This window comes from Sprattus sprattus, assembly GCF_963457725.1.
Source record: "Sprattus sprattus genome assembly, chromosome: 13".
NCBI classification, from domain to species: domain Eukaryota; kingdom Metazoa; phylum Chordata; class Actinopteri; order Clupeiformes; family Clupeidae; genus Sprattus; species Sprattus sprattus.
The window spans coordinates 14,724,808-14,739,807 of NC_137911.1; the positions used below are offsets into that span (position 1 = coordinate 14,724,808).

General features: G+C 45.8%; 1 protein-coding gene across 1 annotated transcript in view; it reads right to left on the bottom strand.

Annotated features, from left to right (window-relative positions):
- Positions 1-15,000, bottom strand: part of LOC308374669 (formin) — a gene marked incomplete at both ends in the record, with an annotated part of 74,479 nt that overhangs the window by 10,606 nt on the left and 48,873 nt on the right. The window contains one exon of the mRNA XM_080850551.1: positions 7,105-7,197. Within this exon, the coding sequence (XP_080706677.1) occupies positions 7,105-7,197 (93 nt within the window). The remainder of the gene's footprint in view (positions 1-7,104; positions 7,198-15,000) is intronic.

Sequence of the window (15,000 nt, forward strand, 5' to 3'; positions counted from 1 at the left end):
AATTGCACAGCGCTACAATACCAGCTAGGCTACACACGCCACTTACCCCATGGGAAACACGCTTAGATGTTTAATATTCTCAAAACCTTACTCTCCCAAAAAAATATTGAGTAATTTACTATTTGTCTGGAGCCAGATATATAAAAGTTTGGTAACACTTTATTTTTAAGGACTGTCCATAAGACTGACATGACACCAACATAACCATGACATGACACCTGTCATGACGGGATGAAGTCTTTATGAATGTTTATGACTGTTGTCGTTAATGCAAAGATGACCTTGTTGAATGAACATTTTGAATGATAATTAAACAAGTGTGTGTGTGAGAGTTCTCATTCCTTTTCCAATGGGCTAGTAAGGTTTTGCCAATTCAAGTTAATACTGTATCACGCTGCAGAAATTCACTCTCGAAACCTTATCCATAACATAATTCATTTGAATAGACCTGTAAACAGAAATTGTATAAAACAAAATTGACATGACTTTTCCAAAACTTTCAACTGATTTCCAGAATTTCATGACTTTTCCAGGTCTGGAAAATGGGATTTTGAAACCCCATGACTTTTCTAGGATTTCTATGGCAGTGGGAACCCTGCATTGGTTGAGCATGTAGCCTAGAGTAGACCTAGAGCGCGATGAAGCATTATTTTTTTTATTTCAGTTGGTAATTTATTGACACGCAGTATATGTTAAGGGCTGTGTTTTTTAAGACTATATGTCCTTTTCTGTTTCAGATGATTTAATTTTGCAGTGGATAAATCCAAATTGTGTTACTGTAGTTGAGGTCAAAGAAATGATTCCTGACACTGTTAAAATAAAAACAGTGTAATTACACTTAATAAGTGATCGAAATTGTAGCACTGTAGTTGAGGTCAGGTTGAGGCGTGATTAATACCGGGCTATTAGGCTGAAGCCCTGGATATTTTGTCAATAGCCCCAAACCTGTCCTGCTTGCTAGTAGGTTACCTTCCCCTTGTTGTCAATCCCTGTCTTTTTACAGTGTGTGTGTGAGTGTATGTGTATGTATTTGTGTATGTGTGTGTGTGTGAGTGTATGTGTATGTGTGTGTGTGTGTGTGTGTGTGTGTGTGTGTGTGTGTGTGTGTGTGTGTGTGTGTGTGTGTGTGTGTGTGTGTGTGTGTGTGTGTGTGTGTGTGTGTGTGTGTGTGTGTGTGTGTGTGCGTGCGTGCGTGCGTGCGTGCGTGCGTGCGTGCGTGCGTGCGTGCGTGCGTGCGTGTGAGAGAGAGAGAGAGAGAGCCCTAAAGCCCTGGATGTTTTGTCCGTAGCCCCAAACCTGTCCTGCTGGCTGGTAGGTTACCTTCCCCATGTTGTTTGGGTATGGTAGCTAGCATCACTGCCCCATACTGTCAACGTGCTTGACCTTTTGGGCAAGAGCAAGGTCAAAGGGAACGAAGTGAAGCAAGAATTACATGAAGGCAAATATCCAGGGCTTCTGCCCAATAGCTTGGACCTAGCACCACCCCAAATAGGCTTTCTTTTTCTGCCTCAAACTGCGTGAAAATTGTGCATTTAGCTGCCAGAATTTAAAACATTTTCCAAAAGGTCTGGGCCTGAATGGTTTCAACTCCTAGCAACGTTCCTGCCTATTGACAGGTTATGCTGTCTTGGTTAATGTCAGGGGTTCATAACAAACACATCCCAAACATCAACTTTGCATAAAAAAAATAAAAAATGACCGAATGACACTCAATGACAACAATCATAAATATTCATAAAGACTTCCTGAAGTTCATGGTACAGGTGTCATGTTGTCATGGTAATGACGGTATCATGTTAGTCTTCTGCACACCCCAAATAAAGTGTTAATTGAAACCCAAAGCATTTGGTTGAAAAGACAAGGCTAGAAACACAGTATAGTTACTTCAATCGGGGCATAGACTAAGCGATGGGACTATCCTAAGAGGGTACTTAATGTTGCGACTCCTTTGAATTCAAGAAAAACTAATGAGGTGAATCCCAAACCAGAACAAGTTGTTGTGATCCAGATCTGAAGTGCTCCTCAGCGCGAAGCTTGTGCTAACATCTCGCTGGCAAATCACCACAAAGATATATTGGCATCTGCAGAGCCTTCACTAAACACACAAGGCTCCGCAACAAGAGATTGATACAGTTTTGATGCAGGGCTTACAGAGATTAAAAAGGTTGGAGAAAGTACAGGTTTGATGTATTATTTATTAATGTTGCTTTAAGTGTCCTCAAAAAATAATCTAAGTAATTTAATTAATTGATTCATTACCTGCAGTGGATTAGTGGGGTATTAATGTGGACATGATGATTAAGTGGTCCTGGAAGCCTCTTTGCCTTTCATATTATGCCAGTCAGTAACAATAAGCAGACACCACCGTTTGCTTACGGACCCAACTTACCCCTGAAAAAGGAACGTTTTGACTCGAAAACTCGGATAAATTGCCCAAAAATCCAGACCTTGAAAGGTAATGATATAAATGGAAATCAGTTCAGTCATCTGATGAAACGACCTCATCAAGGGGTCAAACGACACAAACAAGGGGTCAAAACGACACAAACAAGGGGTCAAACGACACAAACAAGGGGTCAAAACACTAACTGGAGTGTACAGGGTCTTTTGAGTATGAAGACTAAGGCTGAATCCCATTTCTCCCCATACCCCTTCGTCTTTCCCCTTCCCCTCCGTTTTGCGCGTTCATGTGGAGGGGTAGGGCTGTCCCAATTCACGTTAAGACAGAGGGGTAGGGGAGAGGGGAAGGGCTTTCTACCCCTCCAAACGGAGATTTTCCGAGGGCACACTTCAAACGGAGGGGTAGACTGATTTCCCTCAATGCATTGCGAACCCGTGATCATTAAAGAAGAAACATCGCGGGAGTCCATTTAAAAATGTCGGAAACAGCAGGGAAAGCATCACACAAATGACAAATTACAAATTTTCTTTGTAATTCATGATTTTAAAACTTGTTTGATGAAATGTTGCATTGTGTAAATAACAGCTGCAGGTGCCATGTTTGTTTATGTCTGGTGAGTGACAGCTGTCGCTCTCCGGTAACGTAACAGCTGATGCAGCTTACTGATGACGTACGTAAGTGTTGAAGGGCTATCCCAATTCGTAAGGCTAGAGTTTAAACCCCTTCGGCTACCCCTCCGTTTGAAAAAGCGAGGGCAAAGGGGTAGGGGTAAGGGTATGGGTGGAGATTAGAAATGGGATTGGGCCTAAGACTCGTCTTGCGAACATGGCCTCGAAAACTCTAGTCCTCTGCTGTATGCAGTGTATCTTAAATGGGAAAAGCAGAAACGGGGAGAAAGAGTGTGTGAGAGAGAGAGAACAAGAGGGTGAGAGACAGAGAGAGAGACCAAGAGGGTGAAAGAGAGAGAGAGAGAGAGAGAGAGAGAGAGAGAGAGAGAGAGAGAGAGAGAGAGAGAGAGAGAGAGAGAGTGACAGGGCAAGAGTGGAAAAGGAGAAGAAAGGCACAGGGGCCTTTAAGGACAGAAGAGAGGGAAGGTGAGAGAGGAGCTGGAGGGAGTGGGTAGTGGGTCGGTGGGCGAGCGGCTCTTTAGAATAATGGACCACAGAATGACGGATCAATGAGCTCAGGGAGATGTAAAGAGCTTGTCAGATCACAGCGCGCTTTAAGGGCCGGCACGCGGGTCGTTCGAGTTCACCTGCGGCTCCCGCCGCGAGCAGGGGCCGTCGCCAGAGCCGTGGCTGTAAAGCCCTCACACATGAGTTATGGGTCACCCACCGCCGCAGACACACTCAATGAGCCCAGATCCCCACCTTCACACACACACACACACACACACATACAGCATAACTGTACCCAGGCACCCCCATGGCCACCAGTGAGAAGCCTTTTGTGGTGTTTAAGCAGAACCTAATATATACTTGTGTGACTTCTCCATCAACCCCCCCCCCCCCCCCACAGATACACACGCAGAGGGCTGTGACCCATCAGGACCTACAGAGAAGTGGAGATTTATGGAAGCACTCCCATACTTGTGGGGCTTCCCAGGTGGGCCGTGTAAGTTTGAGCAGTTGATGGAGTGGGGGGGCATCCACTCCACCCGTTCCCAGGGACAGCTGTGTCATTCCGCACGTCGCCCCCCCAGGGTGCCACACCTGACGCACCTGAGAGTGAACCCGCTGCTCCCTTCCTGAACTGCAATACACATCAGCGTTCTCACAAGGTGTTCCCAGCGCTCCCACACCCTAAGAGAAAGCCAGTGTACCTGTTCATCTGTGTGTGTGTGTGTGTCTGTGTGTGGTTTTGAAAACGCCCTGACACAAAGCCAGTGTACCTGTTAATCTTTGTGTGTGTGTGGCAGTGTGTGGTTTTGAAAATACCCTGACAGAAAGCCAGTGTACCTGTTCATGTGTGTATGTGTGTGTGTGTGTGTGTGTGTGTGTGTGTATGTATGTGTGTGTGTGAGAGAGAACTGTTTGTGTGCATCTCTGTGTGGTTTTGAGAACATCAGGATTTTCCTATGAAGCCTGCACAATCTCTGGCCCCGCGAGAGCGCCGTGGTGTCGTGTGTTGTGTACACTGAAGCCATGGAGTCGTCTCGGAGCCCCAGACAAGGGGAATGTCAGCTCAGGGTCCGCGGCCGGCTTCAAAAGCCACGGCGAACTGTGGGAGGAATTCTGTTTATAAAGTGAGGTTTATAAGTATCGCCTGGTGGAACGTTCATGTGCAAGATGTGTTTTTGTTAACTAGGGCCGCTTTTTTTTTCTTCTGTAGCCAGTGGCAACCATCGTACTTTTTAGACCGTCCTAATGTTCAGTAATTATGTCCAGATTAGTGCCAGGCATAAACATAAACGCGAAAACGTGCTTGAAAAAGAAAAACTATTTGAATAATGCAACAGATTTCCCTCTCATTGCCCGCTCAAGACCTCCGGGACAAGCTGAATGCCTGCTGTAGCTGTTTGAACTTCCACTGCCGGAACATCTCCAGAGAGGCCGAGATAAATTAAGCTGTCCTGTCATCATTTATCACCTCAGGTCGACGACATATGGATGCCATCTCATTTGCTTTGCGGAATGAGAAACTTTTTTGTTTTTGGACATCCACCCTTTATTTTTTTGGTTTCGGCCAAAGCCAGTTAAGCACGTACGTGTGTGAGCAGCAAGAGACCAAGCTGTCCTCATCCGAGGTGAGCGTTTTCATGTGTCACTGCGACTTTGGCCAGATAAAGGACCTTGCAGTGCTGGCAGAGGAGGTCAGGGCTAATTTTTTTAGCTTCTGGCTGCAGGGACTCCATATCAGACAGCTTTCATATCAGACGTCTTCCTGGAAGAATGCACCAGGAGCTATGGTTTTCTGGCAGTGACAAGGTTAGCCAATTTAGCTCTCTTAGCCCAGGGAATGTGCATACCTGTGTGCACGGGCTGACCAGACAGACCAGAGCAGCTCACAGGGGAAACAGGGAGCCTTCAGAAACAAACGATTTCAGAGGAAAATGCTTGTCAAATCACTTTGATCTGAAGTACTCTGCTTTCTGGATGTCTTCTTTTGTATTGTGATATTTTTTTTTGTTTAGTTTCTTTTGCAAACTCATATCTCATTCTAGTTTTGAAAATGTTCAGCAATGAGAGTACAGAAATCTAAAATTCTACTACTAGAAGATTTTCTGAGACAGTTTGGCCACAGATGACCCCTACTCTTTGTCTCACAAGCAACAGAGACATGTGAGGACTATGGGCTTAAGGCTGCCTGTTCACTTAACAATTCAGACTGAAAGATCAGACTTCTCTGAGGGTAAAAGTGATGTCAGGGTTAGGGTTAACACTGAGGTGGGAGGGCTGGGGGTTATGATAGGGCTGTGTGTGTGTTGTATATGTATATGTATATATATATGTATATGTATATGTATGTATGTATGCACGTCTGTGTGTCTGTGTCTGTGTGTGTGTGTGTGTGTGTGTGTGTGTACACGGGGGTCACTAGGAGAGGCACCGAGAGTGCCCTGCTCCGGTGGTCCCCAGCAGCGTCCCACTGAGAGTGGCTTGCCTTTACGAGACCTCAGCCAGGGATGTCCTGCCAGCTTTACTGCGGGCCTGACTACATGAAGCGTGTTTAGGGGAATGTGATCCCCTCCTACTGCACCCGTTACAGTCAGCCCTCTGTCAGCACATACAGTTGCCCCACGGCCTGGCCTGAAGGGGAACAGCGCAGTGAGAGGAAGAGGGAGTTCATGCACTCATGGGGCCAATTACAGTTTGAAGATGGCAGTGCTTCGAGTATGGTTCAACGCGAGGGCCAGATAAGGTGACCGGGCAGGGAAGCCTGGTCCTAATACAATAATACAAAGCAGAGCGATTCTAAGGGGCTGTGGTTTCACTCATTAAAATGAACAGTGGAAATGAGAAGTGCGAATTTGCACAGACACAATTCAGAGACAGGATTATTCCTCATATGTTGTGTCAGATATCTGCTTAAAAGGGAGTTGTTTGTGAATGGAAGGAAAGGGACCTTTTGACCATATCATGACTTCTGCATGAGGGCTTGACTGATTGAATGACTGAATGATTGATTGATTGATTGGTTGATTGGGACTGGTGGAGAGAAGAATGTCAGGCTTGTTTAGGATGGTGTGTGTGTGTGTGTGAGTGTGTGTGTGTGTGTGTGTGTGTGTGTGTGTGTGTGTGGGGGTGGTTGCATTTTGTCTGGCAAACGTGGTCATGATGGTGGAGATGGGGCTGAGGGTGGACTGTGGAGGGGGCGAGTCTCTGTGGAACGCACCGGGCGTCTTGGCGACTGTAAACACATAATCCACCGTCTGCCTGGTTCCTGGCTTCACAACAACCCCCTTCTGGCCCCCCCTCCACCCTCAACCCCTTCACTTACCTCCGACCCCCCACCTCCACCCCTACCCCTGTGGCCCCTCTCGCTGGGGATCAAACAGCCCCAAGCAGGGGCTGCAGAGAGGTTTTAGGTGACACGCCGCAATTTTCAACCCCCCAATCCATCCCAAGCCCCTCTTGGACTCCACTGAGACATGTCAACCTCCCCTCCCCTCCCCTCCCATCCTCCCACCCAGCCGCCTTGGCAGTAGCCAGCACAGAGAGCCGAGGATCCAGATCTCATTTCCTGTTTGTTTTTGGACTCACCGGTGACGACGAAGGCCTCCATTTTGTCCTTGAACGGCTGGAGGTGCTCCTCAAGGGAGTTGGCGCATACCCTCTGGACATCCTTCTCACATGCTGGGAAAAGAAGAGAAGTATAGGTGAGACGTAAACATAGAGTAATAAAGAAAGAAGGGAGAGTGATAGAGAGAGAGAGCGAGAGAGAGAGAAGATGCTGAGCAAATCGGAGAGAGGAGAGCAAATGAGAGTGTGAGAGAGAGGATAGAGAAGAGGATCCATGGTGTGTCGGGTGTGCTGCATGTATTGTTTGCTTTTATAGCGCTGGGCTCATCAATCGGATGGTGCATAAAACGATAACGAGCCCTAACCCAATGCCAGCGCTATGCATTAACCAAGGGCATGTGAGTGCACGTATCACCTTACCAACACATTCATAATTGACTTAAAGAGAGCCGGGTGTGAGGGGGGAAACACATGAGGAGAGAGAAGTGTGTGAATCTCTCCAAAAACATCCCAAAACAGATGGCTATTAAAGCCAAAAGAAAGAAAGAAAGAAAGCTGGCAGGCCCTTTAAATGAGCTTGGGCCGCATTCAAAATGTAACGGGAGAAACGCTTCTCATTATCAGAACAAAGTTTCGCCGCGGAAAAGCGTTTTTTTTTCTTTTCTTTTTCTTACCGGAATCTGTGGTGGCAAAAATCTTGTAAGCAAAGAGCTCTTAAAAACAAATGGAATACAGACCTCAGTCACGCAAATAGGGGAAGTACATAGTCTAATACATACAGAATTGACCTGCTCTGAGGATCGGAGATTAGTCATGTCGCTGTCGTGCCAACAGACGCTTGTGGGAATGCACATCCGCTCTTGGGGTTTGGGTGTGAGTGTAATATTGTGTTGTTTACTGAAGCTCGCAGGTTCATAGCCCATAGAGCTGGACGTGTTAAAAGAACCAAAAGAGAGACTTATCATTATTTGGAGCTTCTGAAGTCCTCCACAAACGCTCTCCCTCACTCTCTCTTTGTGTGTGTGAGTATCTATGTGTGTTTGAAAGGGTGTGTGTGTGTGTGTGTGTGTGTATGTTTGTGTGCATAAATGTGCACTTGTCTGTGTATATATGAGTATGCATGCATGTGTGTTTGGATGTCTTAATAAACGCATCCTGTACACATTCCCTGGCATGTCTAGCGCATGATGCCTGGCTTTCACAGTAAACCTGGGAATCCGGACACCATATGGTGGAGGAGGGCTTGACCCATTGCACGTCTGGAGCTGTTGTTTTACTGTGTTTGTTCCCTCCAGTCTGCTTTGTAGCCCTGCCAAACAATCTAGCTCACCAAACAAAACAGAAAGAGAAAAAAAAAAAACACTTTGGCAAAGTCTGCACGACTCATTCAAATGATCCTGTGTTGATGTATACAGCACAGTGTGAATAATCACAGTGCATTTCTTCTATTCACCTGCTAATCATTACTGGCCACAGTACATCTCTCCAGAAGGTCATAATAACATCTCTTTTAAGAGGACCACTGGCTGATTGAAGGGGATCAATGCTGTCTGATTTCTCTCTGGGGACCTTGAAGTAAAAGGATCCCCTAATTAAAATATGTCTGGCCAAGCGGATAGGAGAAACGTATTCCTTTGGATATGTGTGTCTGTGGGTGGATGTCTGGGATCGCATGGATGTGTGAGAGAGTGTATGTTTTTTTGTTTTTAATCAACTGTGTGAATGAGTGTGTGTGTGTGCGCACCCCTACGTTTGTGTTACTTGCGTGTGTGTTTCTGTGTGTGTGTGTGTGTGTGTGCGCCCCTGGCCTGTGTGTGTGTGTGTGTGTGTGTTTGTGTGTGTGTCTAATGTATTCACTGTTTTTTAGCCAGATTAGTCCCCAAAAATTCCTCTGACATCGGTGGAACTGAAATAATTGGCCCGTTTTGTAACGCTTAGGCTCCTAAGCCATGCTTGTGGACCACATACTTCTGAAAATCCTCTTTGACAAACATCCAGGCCAGTGGCCAGAGACCTGACCAAGGGGTCCTGTTACATAAACTATGAGAATGATGAAAGATTCATCAAATGAAAGGAGAAAGAAACCCAAACAACGAAATGAAAACTAAATTAAATTTTTTAAAAAGGAAGGAAAATGAATGTTCCACAGCTGTGCTTAGTAAAAATCAGATATACATAGAACGACGAATGCATAAAGCTTCCAAACTCTTTCTGGGTTATCCCATAAGAAAGCTATCCCACAATGTCCTCACACACAGTAACACACATAGTTAAAGATCTTCTGCCATATATGTAGCACCTTGACAAATGGTACATGGGCAACCAAAACATCATCATTCCCTGGAAACAGATATCCCAAGCTGACAACACAAAGCTTTGATGTTTGTCAATTTGTTCAAGATACGAAGCACGGGGGACAAATGTAACTGTTTCTCCTGGTACAAGAGCTGAATACTGCAGAGCAAAATAATATGGATAGTCAACAAGCACTGTGGGTCCACAGTCAGCTCACAAGCTCAGCCACTGAATAGTGATCCATGGAGGGGTTTTGCCATTCAATGTTGTATACACAGGCACATAACATACCAGTCAGTTATGATGACCAAAGACACCAGACTAACAGATCACTGAGTCATCTGTGGTTTGAGCACTTCCTTTCACATGCTTGCTGTGGTGCGAGAGTCACTGTAGATGACAATGTTTACAAACGGGTTTAGTCAGCAAAACAAAGAGGATAAACTATTTAATTAGCATTGAGCAACAGGTGCCTCCTCCAGCTGTCATTGTAAGATTTCCAGGAGTTGACTTCACAGAGTAAATATGTAAATATGTCTGTCTGCGGCAGTCTTGGTCAAAACATACCCCGGGGTATGGCAATGACTAATGCTCCCATCGCCTGCTTTTCCGAAACGCCCGCTTGTGACAGGATGCCCCCCTGAGTACCATCAACTCCTCAATTTCCAGGAGACTCCTTCCTAAATGTGGTCCAGACAGCTAGGGCCACGAGACGGAAAGCTCAGCAAACAACAGCATGCTGTGTCAAACAAAAAGTCCCCCGCCCCGCTGATTGAAAAGTATTGTCTCCTGACAGTGCAGCGAGAACCACAGAGGGCAGCAGCGTTAAGCACAGAGGGAGGGCCAGGGCGAGGGCTAGTGAAGTGCTGAAAAGGGGAGTATACAACCCATGAAATGTTTATGATTTTACATATCGTTACGCGGACGACTTGTCTAGTTAGCAAACCATAAAATGCTGACTTGTCAGTGTGTGGTGTCATATAAGGTTGGGTTAGTCCACGGGGGCTGACATGGCGGAGAGTCTAAATGCAATACAAACTGAACAAAGATCTAAATGCAACATGGAACAACTCCAGTTAGACAGTGGAGCTATGGCCACAGATATGAATTTGTACTCAGAATGTGAGAGGAATTTACTTTTTCAGCCTGGAGCATGGAGACATTACATGATCTATTATTACAGTTCAGTGACAACATGGGAGCAAGATCTGACATGTTGCCGTTATAGTTTTGTTCAGTGAATTTATTGACTATGACAAAAAACATTGAGGTGGTGGAGGAGAAGGGGTGTGTGTTTCCTACACATTGTGTGTAGTGTTGTACTTCAGCGGCACTTCTCAAGGGTCCCCTCTCCATCTCTAAGCAAGCAGCTCCACGGCTAACTGCATAATTACATTACGCTAAATAAAGCCATGCTGTTCTCAAATTGAGCGACTAGTGGTAATCGGGTCCTGTGTGCCCACAAACCTGTATCGGTTTACCAGTGGGCACGCTGCCTGAGGGGACGGCTTCTGCCTCGGAAACAAAAACTCAGAGCAAAGCCTACTCCCTACAGAGACGCTGGCTCCAGAACACGCTCTGGCCAGAACCGGTCCATTTCAGTCACTGTACTATCTGGGCCCTCATCGCACTAAAACAAGAATCAGAGGACTGATTCCCAGTCAAGACCTTGAAGTGCTTAGTGAGGGTTAAGGTCCTACAAAACATTGAGTAAAACAGTTAGTGACTGTTCTGTTTCTCTTACAATACTTTTGAGTTTCCCTTCTACAATGTTTATTACTATAAAGTATTTCATTGTTTTACCTATGTGACCTATTATAATTTGACCGACAATTAGAAAAACTAACAACATTAGTCACTGAAATGAAATATGATGCCTTGAAATATTTGACATTTTATCAAAGTGGATCTCAAAACAACAGATGTTTTTTTTCGAAGTATCAGTGACATACATCATCTCTGAGTTCCCCACAATGACTGTAGATGTGGTGGCTGATGGGTAAAATGTTCTACTTGGCTGATATTGGCATGCTGCTGTAGCGGGAGTCTGCTCCATGTCCCTGCCTTTTCTCAAGTTCATCAGGGGACTGTGGCAAGAGGAGACAGCCCATAATCCAAGACAGAGCAAGCCCCAGCAGAGCGGCCACTCCTGATTGAATTCACATGGCCAGAAACAGTAGTGTTGTCATTGGGTGTTGTGTTGACTAGGTGTGGAGGGGGACAGACATTCATGGAAATCAAAATGTAAATCACGTAGCGAATCCTCTTACACAAGACGTTTGTGTGTGTGTGTGCGTGTGTGTTTAACGCCTCGAGTTGCTTCGGCTCGGTTTCAGCAGGGTCAGGGGATTCGGAGACGGGGCTTTGATGACAAAGCCCTACACACATGCAATTACTCAGGGAGGAGGAGGGGGAGGAGGGGTAGAAAAAAGACCACAGCAACAAAACAACTCTCTGACCATTTCACTAGATCAAGGCAAAGACAGGAGTTAACTGTGGGAATGTTATTAAAGACCGAAAAATGCTTGCCTGATTACTTCCCCCCCCAAAAAGCAAAAAAAGCAGCCCTTGTAAAAGGTCTTAAGCCATACTTTACCATTATGAATAACTACGTCTTAATTAAGGTGCAATTAATCAAGGAGGAGGGGGTCTAAACACACCGTTGAAATGTTCTATCGTGAGCACTCCCAGATAAGGAGATGGGCAGGAATTCAGGGATGTCTTGGAGGAGCCAGGAAAGTTTTAGCCAGACTCCAGCAAGTCTGCCCTGGTTTCTTGGGAGAGACGCGATCATGGGCAACTAGGCATAAGACGGGCAGCCTGGCACCCAAAGCCTTGCATCATATGAGAACACAAGAGGGAAGGGAGGCAGAAGGGGGTTTTGGGGGGGGGGGGGAGAATTCTGTTAATGCTCTAATTTTTAGTTTTGGATGGGGGGAGAGGGGTAATTGGCAAATGTGGCCCACTCTTGTCACTTTGATGTCTACTGCCTTTCCCCCACCCCGAGTCTCAGAAAGCGACCACTTCAACAGCTACCAGTAAATCTGACAATGTGGAGACAATGGCACATTGTCAGGAGTGGATCGGCTGAGGGAAAGATATTTGAAAAACAATCCACAGAAGCATAAACCAGGCTCCCGTACCAATGCACAATAGAAACAATCGTCATTTCTCCTTTGAGCGCCTCTCAATGATAAAAGTGCGTGAAAATAAAAAAAACATGTTGTTTCAACATGCCCCCCCCCCCCCCCCACACACACACACACGCATCCACACGAGTACACAGTGCTTAAACTTAATGTTTTGGAAAATCTTTTCCAGTCCGAGGTCTCCAGCCAGAGGCAGGTCGAGCCTGTGCGTTGTCTGCGTCCTGGCAGCCAAGGGTTATTTATACCTCGGCGAGGCCCACTTCCATCAGCGCAAAGCCCAGGAATTCTACTGATAATCCACAATTATACACAACCTCCACGGCCTGACGGGCTCCAGGATAAATCCCTGCTATTATCTGAGTCCGAGCCAGCCCGGGGAGCTCTTGAGTAAAGGTAAGTCCCACTCGCTCCGATAAATCCTCCCCTATTGTGCGCTAAAAACCCAGCAAACTTTAAGTCGCCAGTCACGGCTGTGGTGCTGACAGTCTTGTTCGGCCACGGGAAATATGTCCTCGAAGAGAACATGTTCTAGGTTTATGAGGACAGCTGAAGAGCTTTGAGGTGAAGTTGTGTAAAACTGGTGTTAGGCTACGCCACACTCTTTTTGATGCACTGTTTATGGTGCACAGCCAGCTGAAATTGATGGCTTGATAAAATCAAACTTTACACAGCCCCTGCAGTATAATCAGTTTAAGCTTTGAATGGGACAATTAAGCTTCAGTATACACACTACGGCTAACGCATACATAAATACACCTACATACAGCACAGCATTAGCCGTAGTATACAGTCTTCACCCTGAACAATCCCTTGTACATAGCTAATCTACATGGAAATATTTGAGTATTGGGCTCAATCCTTTGCCTCGATTAGCCCTCTCCCATACTCAGCCGGTGAGGAACAGCAGTATTCCCCTGAAGCCGTGAGACATGCGGGAAGAGAGGCCTGGGCTCGGAGTCCTCAATCATAAAACATCCCTCAAGCTAAAATCCTTGCTTGGTGCTGACATTAAAGGGCATTTTAAAGTGAAGACACTGTCTGATTTGCCACCATGATGAATGTCTTGCCCAGCTCGAGTCTTCTGTGAAACACTAAACTCCTCTGGGCAGCAAATAACCTCTGACTGTTTTTATTTGATACTATTTCATTCAGTAGCACCCCTGCCTCGCTGTCCTCACACATTACCAGGGAGCCTCACTGAAGCTTTGCTGGCCGCCCTAGTTCCAGTGAAGAGCATGAAGAACCTCTTACTGACCGCAAAAACCCGGTCTCGATTCAAAGGCATTTGGACTGGTGATGTGGGTACAACACTGGCTCTGAATCATTCCCTCCAGGGTAAACTTACTGAGTGAGTTCTAAGTGGAATTTAAAATTAGCGAGACACTCTCCAAAGCGACTAGGAAGCACATCTGGGACACTCATCAGCGACAGCTGTGAGAATTCATCTATGGCATTTCGACTGGCTCCTTATGTGAGAGTGCAGACTAAAAATAAATAATATTTGAAGATTTCTAATCAGGCTATTTCTAGACTGATGGGCACATTCTCTTTAGTGCCCTTTCACCAGGCGATCAGCATTTCAGCTTAACTACTCCTAACAATGTGATCTGACCAGTAGGCAAATAGCATATGACACAGATTCTATATCAGCCTGGGTCTCAGTTCATAAACACAGTCTTGACTTCTGACAGCGAGGTGTGCTGCAAGCACACCACCCCACGAAACAGGAAGACAGATCAAATGTGGATCATATTTCTGTCTCATTGAGAGGTGGAGAGGGCACAAGGTCAGCCAGGCTGTCTGGGGGCAGATCGGCCCCTGTCCAGTCCAACTAAGCAATCAGAGAGTGGCCCCTTCCTCCTTCAAACCTACCACCCTCGCTACAGTCGAGCCCCTATGACGTCCAACACAGACTAACTAAGCAAAGGGCCGAGTACAGATCCCTGGGGAACACCACCAGGTCCTTGATATGAAGCATGCAGTGCGGCTATAACTCATTTACTGGCCTTTGGAAACAGTGTAGTTAATCTGTGTATGTTCTGTGTAGTTTTATCTCACATGAGTAAATCAAAAACATCACCTTCTTTTTTTATGAGAAATATGGAAATATTTCTAATTAAGGCCAGTTGGGTTCTATGGGATGTGGGTTATTATGGCGGAGCATAAATATTTATTCCTACCGGCTGGAGGTAAGAATAAAAAATAAAGAGGCATAGGTGGACCTTCCTGAACAGTGAGAATTCTCACTTACAATTCCCTGCCAATACCCCGAGGACTCTGAAGCGAGACTTTAAAAGTTTTTCTTTGGGGGGGGGGGAGTACAGATCAAATACTAAGCCCCTTATGTTACATTTATTGTCTTAAACTCCACCATTTTTCCTAATAAATGACTGACAGCTTGAGGTGGGGCTCAAGACTCTTTTGTAGACCCCTTTGTATTTTTCCCCTCGGGTCAGTGAGGATCAGGCTTTAA